The sequence below is a fragment of the Micropterus dolomieu genome, linkage group LG11 (assembly GCF_021292245.1).
Source record: "Micropterus dolomieu isolate WLL.071019.BEF.003 ecotype Adirondacks linkage group LG11, ASM2129224v1, whole genome shotgun sequence".
In the NCBI taxonomy this organism is placed as follows: Eukaryota; Metazoa; Chordata; class Actinopteri; order Centrarchiformes; family Centrarchidae; genus Micropterus; species Micropterus dolomieu.
The window spans coordinates 6754809-6772101 of NC_060160.1; the positions used below are offsets into that span (position 1 = coordinate 6754809).

The following is a 17293-nucleotide window of genomic DNA, read 5'->3' on the forward strand; positions in this document are numbered from 1 at the left end:
CTCATTTGCCCAGTGTAGTACTACAATTCGGCATTGCTTTGAAGTCCCTGTGTCACATGACTTGGACGCTATTGAAAAAAAACAGCACTTTTTTCAATAAATTATGAATAAATATTCATATAAATTCGAATATGCTCTCAAATCAAATATGAAGGGGTGTGTCTCATTTGCCCAGTGTAGTACTACAATTCGGCATTGCTTTGAAGTCCCTGTGTCACATGACTTGGACGCTATTGAAAAAAAAGGCATTATTTTCCATAAATTATGAATAAATATTAATATAAAGTCGAATATGCTCTCAAATCAAATATGAAGGGGTGTGTCTCATTTGCCTAGTGTAGTACTACAATTCGGCATTGGTTTGAAGTCCCTGTGTCACATGACTTGGAAGCTATTGAAATAAATAATGATTTTCCCATAACACTGTTCTCACAATTGTAATTTATTGATGGTCCCTAAGCTAACCCCCGTTGGTTAAAAGCGAGCCAGAGGTGAGCTAACCGCACTTATACAACAGTCACTGGGTGAACTGACTAAAAAGCCGTCACTGGATCCTGGGTGAATGTCTGTCGAATATCCAACTTAAAACTAATTTCACCGCGGTGGTTTACCTTCTTGCTGTGAGGTGAGAGTGCTAGCAACTGCACCACCATGCCACCCTAATTTAAAAAAAAACAAACAAACAGTTGATTGAGAAATATTTTCTAGCAGACAGTATTTAGTGAACTTGAAGATTCATTCTTTACCTTGGAAATAAGAGTTTAAAAAGAAAATGAACTCTAGGTCTGTTTTAAAATACAGTAGTACGGTCTTAACTGGTTCACCTGGGGATGCAAATTAACAATAACCTGGACTGGTCTGACAACCCTGAGGTCCTCTACAGGAAAGGACATGGCAGGCTGTTCTTCCTGAGGAGGCTCAGATCCTTCAATGTGTGCACCAGGCTGCTACGGATGTTCTACCAGTCTGTAGAGGAGTGTTAAAGATATTTCGTAGGGGGCTTAATTGATGTAACAAGGAAATGTAAGACAGGTCTAGGTTGGAGTGATTAGCTGACCCCACAAGAGTTCACTGACCCTCCAGCTCTAGTAATTTCTTTCATGTAACTGTTCTTGTTAGGGAAGCAACAGACTGATAAAGTAGACAGTAGCTGAGACGTCAGGCTAGAAGATATCGGTGTTCTCTGAGAATCTGGCAAGGCTGAGTCACAAGTTAAATTTTTTGCCTCTCGTGCAACATTTTACTAAAGTCTGTGTTGGCAACTAAGCTCAGTTTGTACTTGTGTGTATTTGTTTCATTTAGTCTGTTAGATGCCGACAATGATTTGGAGAATTCAATAATATTACATAAACAATCAGAAGAGGTGTATTAAAGATGTCAGCAATAAATCAAACTTTTATTTCTCCATATAGAAAATAATTAAATAGTGAAACAGTCCATCAAAAATTCGGCATCGTGTTATCAACCAATGGTCCTTAATACATTAATCTTTGTCTCAAAATGAAAAAAAAAAAAAAAGATGTAACAAAGTGTAAATACCATGTTCACAGTAATAAATATTGAAAACAAAATCTTTTATACATTGACATTATATATATATATATATTTGTGTAAATATATATATATATATATATATATATATATATATATATATATATATAGATATAGATATAATCATATACAGTAAAAAGTTATTTTCAAGTTTATCAAACATAAAATAGTAAAATAAAAATGAAAACAGAATGACGATTGCATTTTTTTAAATTCCCAAGGCATCGATAACCATGGCCATTTAGAGTCTGTAATAAATAAAATGTGATATTATCTAAAGAGTGTAGTGCATCACTGTAAATAAACAAAACAAAAATTATAGTGCAAGGTCTTTTTTCTTTGCGCAAAGTAATCTTGCAAATTTCAAAGTAATCCAAACGGAATGACAACAATGAAACAGAGAAGTTTGTTGAGTACAGCACCGTCAAGTCTCTGACTTAATCTGTTCTACACCACAACTTTCTCCGTAGTCTTGGCAGCAAAAAAAAGAAAAAAGAAAAGCTTTCATGTGTATGAAACCATTGCAGATATTCAATACCAGGCTGATTTTGGCAAATTATTTAAAAGTACACACACACAAAAAATCTCCACACTCTCTTTACACTCAGCTCTGTCAGAATTGTCAAAAATTGTCGGTGAAATGCATAGAAATTAATTACCAGTAGCAGGAGCTAACTTAACTTAAGGGTTGTTTACTGTCATGCAGCATTTCTGAGACGCAAAGCAAGGCAGATACTGTGGGTGTGTATGGATGCAGTAAAGGATGTTGGATTAATGTATGCTCCGCCTCTGCTTGCACTTTTCCCTGGCTTCCTTTCCCCCTCAGCAATAAGGACCAGGGGAGGGGGGAGAGCTCCCATTTCCTGTTTGTCTGCAGGCTCCTGCACCCTGCTGAAAGCCAGGGAGGTCTGGCTTCGTCCTCACACAACTGTCTATGTATGATGTGTGTGCTTGCTTGTGTCAAACCTCTGCACCCAACTCAATGACCCCAGTCTCAATAAGGGGCACTAGCTTATCTTCCACCTGTACCAGCAGGATGGTCTTGTCGATATGGGAGCGAGTGGCTGGGTCTCGGCTACAAGGCACCCACCGGTGAATCACCTGTGGGGGAAAACAGAGGAGGCAGCTTTGTGAAAGGAGCATCCGATCAAATGTATTGTTTGTTACAAAGCAAGTAGGTCAGAGAGGGTGTTACACACCAAAGAAACAGGACAAACAAGATAATCATATAAAAAAAAAAATCACATTAGCATGTGTGAGCTGACAAAAACAGTAGCAGTAACACCAAAACAGATCATATTTATTTGTCCATAAGTCAAAAATACTTTCTTTGATTTATCTGTGCATTATAAATAAACATAAACCTGTTTACATTGATGTGTTAACAGCTGTTGATGAAGACTTACATGTCCTTCCATGCCCTCTAAGGGGCTCCAGTCCCTCCAGCAGGTCCGTCCTGCCCTCAGTCTCATTGTCTCGTCAGGCCACTGCAGCTCCTTCCGCTTCGATAAGTTGATGGTCTCCAGCACCTGACTGACGTCCACAATCTGAGTGACATCAAAGAAGCACAAGAATAAAAAGTTACATCATGGCAGGGTTGTTACAAAGAAATGACTGACAAAATACATTTTATAAGATCAAATTCAGGTGTGGATACAAGTGCAGATGGTTTCTCCATAAGCACTGACGTCTTTATATACCTTATATATGATAAACTTTGTCAGGTGTCCTGGTAGCTTAATGGTAACACTCAGCATATAACCAAAATCTCTTTCATCTCCATTGTAAGCTATCTAATAAAAGTCCACCAAAATAATGAAAATAATATTATAAATTTTTTATTTTCTGTACAAAATCTGTATGGGAAAACATCCAATAGTTGTCAAAAATGTCAGTAACTTAAGTAATACAATCCTTAAGTTTAGCTAGGTACATTTATACATTACATTACAACAGTTATATATTGTAAAGGTTGCTGTAAATGTATTTTAAGAACATGTTTTGAGGTCACAGTGCTGCTGCTGGTGCTTTTTTTATTAGGTAGGTCTATCTGTCATTTGAGACGCTACAGTGACAAACAGAACTGAAGGAACAGAATACAGGCAACTGAATGAGAAACACTGTTTTCTGTTTGTTGATGTGGATTACTGCTACATTTCTCTTGATAACTGTGCCAGTGCTCTTTTTGTTTTCTGGACATAGTTTCAGTCCATCTTATATTTTCTTATATTACAATACAAACCTGCACTCTGTAGGAGATGTCATCTCTGCGCACGGTGGAGACGGTGGGGTTGTGTTGTTGTGGGTGGTGATGATGGTAATGATGCTGGCTGAGGGGATCAGTCACGGTGCTGCACATGCCGTCGTTGCCCAGGAGGCCCACCAGCGTGTGCCGTTTGCAGGGAGGGATGCTGTGGCTGGAAAGGGAGGCGGAGGGGCCGGCGGGGTCAGAAGTGGAGCCCAGCCGGAGCTGCAGGGAGGTGGGGAGCGTGCGTAGAGACAGCTGGCTGGTGGAGGAACGTCGACAGGGCTCCAGGCCTGTGGTGGAGGTACGCAGGGAGGAGTGACGGCTGCTGCTGTAGCGGTAGGACGACGACTGGCTGGCAACAGAGGCTCGGGCAGGAGAGTGGCGTACCAAACCCGACTGAACAGACTGGGAACTCTGACTGGTGCCTGGACACAGGGAGGAGAAGTCAGACATAGACCATATGAAATTAAAGGAGTACTCCAGTGACTTTGTGCTGCGATCTCAAAGTTGCTGCGAAATTTGGTGACTTATGAGAGACATATTTAAAAATGAATGGTCAAAAAGCAGAAGTCGTGATATCCTGGATATCAGTCCCAAGTGTAGTTCAAGCTCCTAAAAGGCTGGATCCTACATTTCCCATAATGCAACTCAAAAGTGTCTTTCATTAGACGCTCCCTGCCTATTACCTTAAAACTTCAATAACAGCTATTTTACTTGCTTCGATCGCTGAACTCAACATGCCTATATTTGGGAAAGGCCTTTAATTAATTTAGCACAAAAGTCTTGCTCAGCAAAGATGGAAAATCCGGTAAAAATATTAATTTAAACCAGTATGAATATTTTAGATATATGTTTAGGCATTTTTTGGATTTTATTTGATTGGATAGAGAGACGAAAGGGGGAGCAAGATGGGGGGCGACACGCAGCAAAGGGCCACAGGAGCGTGTTTACAAACTGAGCTAACCGCGCCCCACCCCACCGAATATTACTTTTATAAAAATTAGGCTACCGAATAACATATCAATTACAAATCATTCATTTGATCTTGCTCTGAGAGACAACGCATCTAGGCCAACTTCAGGCACAAAGAGAGAGAGCCCCCTGTATCAACCTCCCTTACAAAAGATGAAAGTTGAAGGTTCAACTTGGATTAATTTGTGTGAAAAAATGTTTTGACCCTTACTGACTAAAGGAATATAAATAAATAAATAATAAATGGAATTGAAACACATTCGGACTTGATGACCTCTTAAAAAGATAGGGAAGTCACCATTTTTTTCATCTTTCTTGTTTACAATGACAAGCTGGTAAATCTAAATAATTTTGGGACTCATAGTTCCTGTAAAATGAACTGAACGATTGAACTGTGGAGAATTTATCTGATCTAACTTTGTTTTTCATGTCTATACTGACAAAACATTTAGATTTTTATGCACAACTGAAGCAGCTCAAGCAGGGAACCCAGTGGGCTTTAAGAGGTTTTATACAACCAATGAACTTCTATTAAAACCAGACACAGTCTAACTGAGAACTGCGCTTATTTGTCAAAACATTTAGCCACACCAGGCCAGTAACCAGCCTTTAACTGGGGCTTGGCTTTTAATTGAAGTTTTTACAGTAATCTCTATTAATCCTGCCAATCGTCTTTCAAACCACACATCACATCTGTCAAAAATGTCAAATTTCAAGTCCATTCCAAAATAACCTTGATGGTGTTCATTCATTACACATTATTATACATTATACTTTTTTTCAGGCTGACTAGTGCAGACCATGATGACTAAACCAACCTTTATGTGTAAAATGAGTGGAGTACCCCTTTAATATGAACATTTTTTTAAAGAAACACTGGGTAGGATTTCTTACATAATTTCAATTAGGTCAATGTTTGACACTTGCCTCTGAGAGTCACCGATGTTGCCTAGATGCAAATTGACAAAATTCAAAATAAGTATATTTAAGTTAATTTTTAAACTCCAGTAAAATTTAAACCTATATTAGTTTAAAAAATTTAACTCAAAAAGTTTAATTTTCCATCGTGTTTACAGTATTAGTGGCTGTCAGTTCTCACCCAGAGTGTGAGGCGGGTACGAGTGAGAGGGGGGAGGTCCAGAGGTCCCACCCTGCGACACTGAGCTCTGCTGAGAGTCACCCCCCGTCCCATTCCCACTGCCACAGGACAAGCCCCCTGCATCTGAATCCTCGATATTCCCTCCGCTGTTACAGCCAGCGCCACAACCTTTCCGTAACCTACAAAAGAACATTTTAATATGTTCCATTATGAAAGATTTTACAACATGTACCACTTAACCACAGTGAGCAACAAACCTGTGCCAGGTGCTGACAACAAAGTTTCGGATATTCCCAATGCTGATTGGGCCTCCCAGGATGTGTCCAAGCTGGGGGTGCGAGTTGCAGTAGGAGGTGGTCAGTGGAGATACATAGATGGGATAGCCGATGGGCTGGTCACAAGAAGAATTGATCATGTTTCGCAGAGCCTGCTTGGCATTCTGAATGCTCCCGCGCTCTGGGTTTCTGTTTCTCAGGAACACCAACTCCTGCTGCTGCCCTGCCCAAAGGCCTCGGACACATTCTTTATTCACCTGCAGCACAAGAGGTCAAGTTCTCATTAAGTATTGTGTCTTAGAAAGGCAGAAGATATCAAAGACTCGATTTAATCTGTTGCAGTTCTCACCTTTATGACACGGAAGCTGAGGTATCGTCGATTGAGCATAATGATTTTGTACTCGTTGGTTCCTTCGTCGAGGACGTGGCGCAGGGCGAGGAGCGACTGTGCGTTGGACAGCACAGCGCTCCTCCAGGCTGGGTCACCCTCGTGAGCGATGACCAGGTTCTGCTGGTGGGAGGAGATGGCCTCAAAAAGGACAGCTGGCTCATCATACTCATCTGGGGACGTGAAGTGGTCCTGAAAGAACAAGTGCAACATTTGAGTTACAGATCAAATTTGACCCTGAGAATGAGGTCAAAGGCACCTGCTGCATCTCACCTGGTGTAATTTGAGAGACATTCGGATTCCAGGCACCACGACCTTCCTGAGCAGTTCCATGTCTGCGAAGATCCACTCGTCTCGCACTGAAGAGATGCGGAAATCTCCCTTAAATAATGCATGAAGTCCATAAAGGAAAGACTCCAGATTGCTGTGATGGAAAGAAGAGATCAGGGATGTATAGTTTGGTCATTAAAGAACTGTTTATCCAGAGCACAGGAAACAAAACATGTAGAATATAAATGTGTATAAATGCATGTGTATGTAGGTAAGCACATTTGAACATTTGCCTTGCTTCTTTATTCTTTAAATTTACAGACGAAACATGAAAATACATGAATGTCCCTGGAAAGTCTTGTTGTTTGATGTCTGTTTGTTTGGCCTACATAAGTAAACTTTTTATTTTATTTTTTACGTATTTTAATGAAGATTAAATAACCTGGACATGTGATGGGCTGCTGTTCCCAGAGCTCTCCTTCCTAGCACACACAGACCAAAGCAGAGCAGCACAAGAGTGGAGTCTTTCTCGCTGTCCAGTGGCTACAAACAAAGCAGAGACAAGGTAGAAACTCAAATCCCATTTGGTGCTAACGTTGACCTAAATATCTTTACAGTATCACGTACATGAATTACAAAAACAGCCTGATCCAAAACATCCCTGCTGTCACTGAGGGAACAATGTCCTTGCAATTACCTTGGCCCTTCGAGAGTTGCAGTACTGGATCCAGGCTAGGTAGACTCCACAAAAACTGTCCCTGGAGATGCCCGCGAGCCGGTGGTCATAGTCCTCGTCGATGTTGGGATTGAAGGTGGGATCCAGGTCGACGTAGTTCCTCTCTGCACATCCCCGCAGGCCGTCTTTCATGGCCTCATTAGCCAGCCATTCTTCCAGTTTGGGGGAAGCGATCACATAGTATATGATACCCTGAGACCAGGAGGGGATGATGCATTTAGATCATATATAAATAATAACCGATGCGTTCAAAAGTTACACTTTTTAACAGTCCAGCTACATCTCACAAACCTTGACATAGTAGGTGGTCAGGATGCGCCGCAGATCGAACACCTGCAGCATGGAGGCAGCACTGTTATCTGTGATGCTGTAGCCCTCCAGCACGTATTTGGTGACCAGGACCTCCCAGGCCAGCCAGCGCTGTCCAAAGGCAGCATTGAAAGAAAGGATGTGAGGGAGGTGGCCCGGCTCACAGCAACAGCAGCCCTCATCTTCCTCTACCCCCTCAGTGATGGCCTCCACTTCCCTCTGCTGGCAGTACGTTCCTGTGGAGGGAAACATCAACAGATTCAAATTCAATTCTATTATTCCATGCAGAGTACAATCTAATACATAGTTATCTTAGCCAGCAAAATATTGTTTTAGGTGATTTTTTATGAATTAATGAAACAGAAAAATAGGGTTACGCTGTACATTTCAGTATGTGACTGGTGTTTAAGGGAGAGTGGGGTACAGTTTGTCAAACGTTATGTTATTGAACAGCATTACTCTACAGAGTTTAAAAATATATATTTAATGCAAGCCAGATTAGATTTGCTGTCATTTAGGATGGGAGGAATGTGTTAACATTTACAAAAGTCGATAGTGACTGTGGAAATTTAGGGCTCGAAATTCTTTCCACCACCTTCCCAAAACTCCCAAGGGGGAGTTCTAGTCCCACAGCAGTCAAGACTGCCTGCAGATGTGTCCACAAAAGAATATGTGTTTATCAGCCTGATTAGGGAAGGTATCAAAATGGCAGATACCGACCTTATTATCAGCTTGCCGATAATAAACTGGTTTGATCCAGTTGCAATAAATAGATAGTTTCTGACGCAGTAAAAAAAATTATTATATTTTCAACAGTGACAGCTGAAAGGTTGCTGACAGACTGTGGTTGAATGTCTGAGGAGTGTCCAATTTTGTAAAAGTTTCAAAGTGTGTCACATGCACTGTTTCAGCAGCTTTGCTACAGATCATAACATTATTGGTCCTGCTGATAAAGCATGCACAGCACAGGTGTGTTTAGCAAGAAGATAAACCATGTCTGGGCTAATATGCTGTAATGCTCATGTGACAAATAGGAATGCAGAGAAACTAGTTAATATCCTCATTCCTTATGTCTTCTGGTGGCTGTGGCTCGGGAGGTAGAGCGTGTTGGCTGTTCAATCCCCGGCTCTCCCAGGTTGCATGTCCTTGGGCAAGATACTGAACCCCGAATTACCTTTGGTGGCTGTTCCGCCAGTGTGTGAATGTTAGTTTCTGTTTGAGCACTTAGGCTCGGTGTGTGAATGGTGAATGCAGATGTAGTGTAAAAGCACTTTGAGTGGTCGAAAAGACTAGAATGGCGCTATACAGAGCATTTACATTTAATACTCAGACCTAGGTCAAGAAGTTTGGGGGATTTTGTTTAACCTGCTTGGAAAAGCAAATCGTGGAGGGCTAGGGTTAGGGACTATTATTAAATCTGTACAAATAGGATTTGGAGACTGATGCTGGAAGTCACTTAAAAGAATAGTATATGGACTAGATTTTTAAATACTAAAACTACTTTAAATTACTGGGAAGTTTCTATATTACATTTCACAAAAACAATACAACATACCTCAAATTACAAAATGTTATGCTAATAACATTACACTGAATGACCAATTAAGGTCACTTAGGTTAGCATATTATGATATAGTTATTACTAAGAATGTAGTAAGAACACAAACTTGGTGATGTATCTAATAATAGCTGGTGCAAATCAATCCTGATAGTTACATGTATTACTTGCAAATACCTAGAGACGCTGATCGCATTAGCTACAGTCCAGTACAACATATACATTTTTTGGGGGGCATCATTCCTCCCCGTAACAGCTGTACCTGAATATTGTACCTACATATCTGACTACCACACATTAGTTTCATATAACATAACATACATTAGTCACATAGGCAGCTCCAGTGGGAATCAATTTAACCAAACACACACGAGCTTCTCACCTCTGAACTCCAGCCCTCTGAGCTGAAAGGTGACCAGGCCATTGCCAATCTCGATAAGATGCACCAGAGCGTTTAGGTAGTCAGAGGCCAGGATGAAGCAATCCCCTGTGCTGAAGTTGCCCCATCGACCCAGGAGGAGGTCTCCACACAGGCTGTGCTGCAGGGAGCGGGTAAGGTGTTCGTAGAAGATGGAGTTCAAATTGTTGTCATCAGAGCCTGAAAAGAGGAAGAAGAATAATGATAGAAGAAGAAGAAAGGCAGATTAGTTAAATACATTATTGCATTTTATGTTTAGTCACTGACATCGCTGGACTAGACTGAGGATTTAAAGCAGTTTCTTGTAAAAACTCACCTTTAGTATGACTTAAAGCATAGATTCTCCCAATTTGCCTAAATGAAATTCTGGTGTCAGCTATAGATGTCTTGCTACCCAAAATAAATTGAATAGGTAACAGTGTGGAGAACAGTGCTGCCAAAATCTAACTTTAAAAGGAAAATCATGCCCTCACCTGGATTTCTGTCCAGCTGAGAGGCCAGCCGTGTGTTGGAGTGATCCACCCTCTTAGTGCTGCAAACGGGGAAGATTGAAAATCACAAATTACAGAAGCATTTTCACAGAAATAGTATTAGATTTGAACATGGAATAGCATTTCAAAAAATGTTTCCAGTACTTGTAGTCTCTCTCCCAGAACTTGACAGGACGGACATAGGAGGTGATGAAGATGGCACTGCCGAGGAAAGGGTTGAGGGGAGTGGAGAAGACTGCTGACACTACAGCCTGGACAAACAGCATGGCAGAGTCTGGAGGGGCTCAGGTCAAGGATCACGTGAAAAATATCTATGCTCTTCTTTATGTAGCATCTGCTGTCCATTCGTTGAGCTTAATAAAATCCTATACATTTAGATACAATGATACAAGTGAGCCACAAAGGGGTTTCTAATGTTTTGCCAACCCTCATTTGCATACATGAGGCAGACAGTAACACCACATTAAACACATCTCAACACTGGGCAGTCCAGTCCAAACACCATCAACATCTACAGCCTCAAAAATGATATATTTGAGTCAACAGCATTAACCAAAACAAGCAGGATTTACGGCAGTGGTACAGGTCTATCTAAGAATCTGGTGACTTAGTGTACAGAATCTGTTACAGACAGATAAAAGACAACAATGAAAGGATACGAGGCACAGCAAAGGGCTGAGCAAAGGCGTGGAAGGCTGAGCCCCATGTGATCTGCCAGGGGGCGATGTAGGTGTAGACAAAGTGCAGCTTGTAGAACAGCTCCCACATCTGTAAATAAGAAAAAGAAACAGTAAATCAAAAAGAAAACACAGTGAACTTCAGTATATAGCTGCATATAAATCCTTTGATTGCATGATAACAGTACTGCTATACTTTGCTGTGTAGAATGAATTATTTGTATTAAATTATAAAAATGACAATATTTTAGATGCGTCTTGTACAGAATCAGAACAGTGCAAGTCGTACAACCGATCATATATTCCTCCCACCTTGCTGAAAACGATGGACATGAGGAAGAGGTCGAGCAGCAGCGTCTCGGACAGATGGCGGTAGTCGAAGGTGAAGAAGAGGACAGTGAAGAGGATTGTCACATACTGATAGGTAGGACTGCTGTAGGAGGAACGAAGCAGCTTTAGGCCAGCCACTGTGATCATCAAAGCGCCGACCCTGGGGAACATTTTAAATAACATCAGCGCGTGTGGGAAAAATACAAAAGTGATCATGATGAAACTATTAAAGTGTACAAATATATTCTAAATTATTCTGAACTGTTTATATAGTAGTTGGAAGCTACTTGTCAATTATAGGAACATTTTCAGAAATACTTGAGTTAACTGAGAAGATTGATACCACTCTCGTGTCTGTATGGCAAATTTAAAGCTGGAGCTGGCAGCCGGTTAGCTTAGCTTAGCATAAAGAGATAAACAATGATCTAACAATCAAATACAAGTGTAGTAAAGCACGCTAAGGAGGAACATGAGCCACCTCTTCAGTTTATATTAAATGTAGTAAAATGGAGATTAGATGTATGATAGAAATATGTTGGGAAACAGTAAGAATTCTCACTCTGTGTCAAGTCTCTTTGGACTGGCGAGCTCTCTGGCGCTGCCACTGAGCTCGTTAAGGATGACGAGAGGATAGAGAACGTTCTTTTCCACAAACAGCAGCCACACATGAAGCTTTTCAAACCACATCACGTGGGCCGCGTCTGACGGGAGAGGCAGGTGAAGTTTTGAAAAAAGTTATCATTATGAGATACAGCACAGTTATGAGAACAAAAATATCCAGAAGAATCCAAAAACAAAAGAAAAATACTGTCTATATTTTAAATCTTCTTTGTTGGTATGATCTACTAGCATAAAATATTTAAGCGATTAATTCAATTTGCTTTTCTAAACATCAAGTGGGAAAATATCTACTACACAGAAAGTTGTATGTTCATAATCATCATTGCTGAACAGACAGACAAACAGATTTCCTGTATCACCACTTATGGAATGATTTGGAAACACTGTAGTGATACTTAGAGCTGTTTTTATTGCTATATGTGAGCCAGCGAACTTACCCCTGACTTCAAACTGATAGTACTCCTTAGTTTTGAGCAGAGGGTGAGAGAAGCAGTACCAGGGCAGCTGCTTACGGACTTGAGGCAGCAGGTAGTGGGTGAGCAACCCCACAGTCCCCAACAGTGCATACAGGACATAACTGAGGAAAGGCTGAGGGAACACAGAGATAGTAGAAATTAATCTGTATACACAGAGAGTATCCATCTGCATCCATAAGACCACCCTTAAAATATTGGCTATATGGATACCACATAAACAATTTTTGTAATTTGTTTATCATTTATTGTTCTTTCCCAAAGCAGCAGATATCAAATTGGATATTTTCTGAAGTGTCACTTCAATAAATACAACTGAAGTTTACATGACAACAAGAGACAGAAATCAGTCTTTCAATGACAAGACAATATTCACTGTACCTGCAGTGCTATAAACACTGTGCTGACATGGATGGCGAAGTAAAGGACAGCAATGACCACACAGACGATCAGGTCAGACTGCAGACGCTCATTCTATGCATTCAATAACACACATTGGGGATAGAAGTAGAAATAAAATGTGTGTAAATAAATAAATGTATGATATGTATGATATTTTCTAACAACAATCCTAGTTCCAGTACAATTACCCAGTCCTGGCTTTAATTAGATAGATGATGGAGGGTCAACTCACCACTGAGGCCCTGAGCTTCTCGGGTAGCGGGTCCTGTACTTCTGACAGAGGGTCCTCTGGGTTCTTGTCTTTTATATTGGGCAAAATCTTGGATTGTATCAGCGAGCTATGAAGCAAGAAGCAAAAATATTAGCTGGTCCAAATACCATGAATCTCCTGGGGCTGATTTATCTCAGAGGGAACGCCTCACTTTCACCACTCATTGTTAACACTGCAACCATTGTGTGAAAGAGTTTCAAACTATTTGTATTGAGCATTTTTAAAGTGCTTAGAAAATCCCTGTCTGAGATAATCCACAGCATATGTATGAGTAGAAAAGTCACAGATTATCCATTGATATGGATTTCTTTGCAGCAAATGTGGGTCAAGCAGGTAATGGAAAATACTTTTCACCACATGTGACGATCACTACTGAATTTTTTACACGCGCTAAGGAAAATATTTGAAAATCACTTTGATACCACAACTCAGATACTACAAATACTATCAAGGACTGTCAAGGTTTGTTGGTCAAGGCACTGAACTTACAGTAGGACAGAGGGGTCGCTGCTTTGCCGGCTCAGGTGGTAAGACACTGCCACCAAGAGGCCGCAGAATACAGAAAACAACACAGGGATGTGATGGGGCTCCCAGGTCTCCTGACACACACAGAATAATAAGGCTTTAATATATTAAATGACAATGAATGTAGGAATTTAACATGCGGATTTGTTAGGATATGTGGTTAGTTTCCAAAGAATCACTGTACATTTTCACACATTAAAAAGGAAGTTTTTTTACAAAAGGATGACCGGACATGTGAGACAGAATGTCTCAAGTTTCCAAAAATGTATGATCACTTCTGCAGACGACGCACTGAATTTTGAAATGTTCAAGATGTTACATATCTGTTTTTCAGCCACGTTAGCGCACCACTTTGGTCCAGACTGAAATAGCTAACTGACATGGCATTTTAAACAGACATTCATGGTTCCTTGATGACCTATCCTAATGGTGATTCCCTGTTTATTCCTCTGGTGTCACCAAGAAGTTAACATTTTTGGTTTAGAGTGAAATGTTACACCTGCGGAAAATAAGCATATTAGCAGGCTGACATTAGCATTTGGCTTAAAGCACAACTGTGCGCAAGTACAGCCTCACAGAGCCACTAGCATGGCTGTAATGTTCATATTTTCTTTGTGAAACGGTGGTTTCTATACATTAATCTCTAACAGTATGAATGGCTGAGCTAAGCAAATATTGCTGGTTTGCACATAGTACAAGTTTTAGATTATAAAAGTTGTTTATCATCTCTAATAAGTTTGGTAATACATTGTTGGTATCACTCAAAAGACCAGCAAACAATGTCATATTCCCTTGAGGTTGCTCCATTATTAAATTCCATCATTAAAACAGCAATATTGAGGGAGATTTGCTATAATGTAGAGGTCATACATTTTTAATTTGGAAGTAGTGGTTGTAGAGGACATCATTTGATCGTGTATGTCACAAGATTACTTTAAGTTCTTGTTAATTACACTGCGTCTTAGTTGGCTTTGGTCTCACCTTCAGTGCTCCATAGCAGAAGCCATAAAGCAGAGCGACGGTGACAATGCTGCGCAGGATGCTGTACAGAGCTGACAGAAGGCTTGTAGAGGCTGCAGAGAGCACAGAGAGGATGTCAGCAACAAGACCACTCAACCAGACAGGTACCAGGCCAAAATGCAAATCAGCACTCTTATGAAGCCTGCCATATCATAATATATAAGGCAAGAGTGTATGGAGTGTCTATTGTCTCATTCTGTAGAGGTCAAAGTCACCCCTGCAGAGAAGTTGTGCATCTACAAGTCACTCACCATTGCCCCCGAACACATGGATGTCCAGCTGCTCAAAGAGGTACATGACGAATGTGTTTACTTGTGGCAGCAGCCCCACGAAGAAGATGATGGGAAAACACAGAGTGAAGACTGCAGGGAGACGCACATAAGGTGACAGTAATGTCAGTGTGATAAAATGAAACAATTTAGATACTTTCTAACAAATTTGTCATATAAATTCAATTTCAGAACATGCAGATGACGAAGTATTTATGACTTTAAGCGACAAATGTTATTAGTTCACATTAGTGAACAGTGGCACGTCTCCAGGGCAACTACAGCAATTAATGTTGAATGTTTGATGAAAGGAAGTTTTAATACTCTCTAAAGAAATAATCACTGATTTCCACTTTATGGTTCATTTTGGTGGATGCACTTCTAATCTTGTAACTACAGCTCAATTTATCTCATGTTGGGGAGACAATTAAAGTGTAGGTGTCATTTTTGCGTTTTCAGAGTAATTTCTGATTCCTACAACAAATCTTCAGCCAAACTACGATGTTCGACAACCTGGTACCCTCCATTAAGCCTAGTGCCAGAGATGCAGGAGTTATCTTTGATTCTGATGATCATGTTAATAAAGTGGTATATACCTGTTAAATTATTCATGCTTTCATCTTTTCCCGAATTGATGATTGAAAATGCCTGCTCGTATTCTATTGATACAGTAAGCAACAGCCAAACTCAGATCAACTGATTGGTTAGTAGTCCTTAACTACTACTGCGCATGTGAAATTCCCAACAAACATCTAAAAGAAGTGAGATGCTTCACTCGACAGCTAAAACGGAGCGGACAAAACACAGATTGAAAAGAGGTCCTGCAGCAATGTGCAGTACGACAAAGTAAATGGTGTTTTTTTAAAACGAAACATGTAAACCTGTTCTGGTACAACCCCTAAATAAAATTATGAGTATAACATGACCACTTTAAGGCATTTCATGGTCTAGCTCTGGCATAGATTTGTGAGCTTTTATGCTCATTTATACTCATTCAGTTTTTCAGCACTTTGTAAATTTGTTTTGAAAAATGCCATACGAATTAACGATGTCGTCATCATTATTATTACTGTACATGAATGCCACATGGGTGTAGACTTACCAATGACAAGGTCCCTGGCAGAGGCGAGTACCAGGGAGCTGGTAAGTGCGACGCCATACAGGGTGAAGCGGGATGAAGTGGTCCTTAGACTGCCATAGTGGAGCAACCAAATGAGGCCACAGCACAGGCAGAAGTAGACAGGACGGCTGTATGCTATGATACGATTATGACCCTGCAGCGAAAAGGGTATGATGATAAAATAAATGGCTCACTATAAACGCAGGCCTTTCGCATTGTGGTCCAGTTCAGCTCAGTATTCAAAACATTTATATAAGAAAAAAGGGGAAAATATTAAAACTGCTAATCGCATTTTTGAATTATGTTGGAGAATGCTACAGCAAAAGTACTAAAAATACTTGTACAGTTATTATTCACTGTGGATAAAAGCATACAACTAACTGAACAACTCAATAAAATGATAATTCTAACAATAATTATCCCTAAAGAAAGAATTAATCCAGTGGTATCAGTGTCATATGAGCCCCAGGAATAGTGTCAAGTGTAAGGATTCACAAGAGAGGGAGAATGCACGTCTGCAGTGAGCAGGTTTCAACCCAAGAGGCTATGAGCTGCCCTGCTTTTTCACTGAAGGGAGCAGTGACAGTTTCCACACCAACAATCAGATTAAAGAGACCAGGTTCGCTCAAAATGTGTCAACAACGTTGTGAAAAGAGAAGGAAAGAAATCCTTTTGGTGAGATGAGGTGAAGGAAAAGGGGACGACACAAGGGGAAGAGGAGGAAAGAGAGGGGGAGAAAGGGAGATACAGACAAAGAGTGAGAGAGAGAGACAGAGCTGTGGTCTAAACTCTGGCCAGCTATTTAAAGCTTGTGCCTGCAGCTGAGTAGGAGCTGCATTAATAAAATACGCTGTTTCAGAGCAGGCTACAGACACAAGGGAGGGAGGAACACACAGACTCACCGGGGAAAAGCAACATCATTTTCAAGAACCAAAACAGAAACAGAAAAAAATACTGAATATAAATACAGGTCATATTATAGATGAAAACTGAGTCTGTGTATGTCTACCCTCAGTTGAATGCTAAAGCCTAAAGATCAATTCATTTTCTGTAGTCCAAGTGCTTTTTTGTTTAACATTTTGCACTCCTGACCACTGGAAGTTCACCTATAATACGAGAATCAACTTTAAACCCAAAACTTGTGGATATTTTAATGGCCCCAAAAGGTGCCAGAGTGAAAAATGAGTGATAATTACTTACATGTCGAGGGGAAGAGGAGTCTGGTTGAACACTCTGTCAATAAAGAAAGCCACAGGTGAATTCACTACTA

General features: G+C 40.5%; 1 protein-coding gene across 3 annotated transcripts in view; it reads right to left on the reverse strand.

Annotated features, from left to right (window-relative positions):
* Positions 1-1689: 1689 nt before the first annotated feature.
* The window catches only part of pcnx1 (pecanex 1), a 36531-nt gene continuing 20927 nt past the window's right edge, over positions 1690-17293 (reverse strand). The window contains exons 13-36 of one of the 3 annotated variants that reach the window (XM_046062260.1): positions 17224-17256; positions 16006-16177; positions 14886-14996; positions 14596-14687; positions 13579-13688; positions 13051-13156; positions 12798-12890; positions 12381-12531; positions 11882-12023; positions 11305-11482; positions 10975-11083; positions 10460-10589; positions 10298-10356; positions 9789-10004; positions 7831-8084; positions 7501-7731; positions 7246-7346; positions 6807-6957; positions 6495-6725; positions 6128-6402; positions 5871-6049; positions 3794-4224; positions 2958-3098; positions 1690-2652 (exon numbers count right to left, since the gene is read on the reverse strand). In XM_046062260.1, coding sequence (XP_045918216.1) covers positions 2512-2652; positions 2958-3098; positions 3794-4224; positions 5871-6049; positions 6128-6402; positions 6495-6725; positions 6807-6957; positions 7246-7346; positions 7501-7731; positions 7831-8084; positions 9789-10004; positions 10298-10356; positions 10460-10589; positions 10975-11083; positions 11305-11482; positions 11882-12023; positions 12381-12531; positions 12798-12890; positions 13051-13156; positions 13579-13688; positions 14596-14687; positions 14886-14996; positions 16006-16177; positions 17224-17256 — 3837 coding nt within the window. In that variant the 3' untranslated portion in view covers positions 1690-2511. Of the gene's footprint in view, positions 2653-2957; positions 3099-3793; positions 4225-5665; positions 5721-5870; positions 6050-6127; positions 6403-6494; positions 6726-6806; positions 6958-7245; positions 7347-7500; positions 7732-7830; positions 8085-9788; positions 10005-10297; positions 10357-10459; positions 10590-10974; positions 11084-11304; positions 11483-11881; positions 12024-12380; positions 12532-12797; positions 12891-13050; positions 13157-13578; positions 13689-14595; positions 14688-14885; positions 14997-16005; positions 16178-17223; positions 17257-17293 lie in introns of those variants that run through there. The other 2 variants (XM_046062261.1, XM_046062262.1) reach the window with 2 other exon arrangements.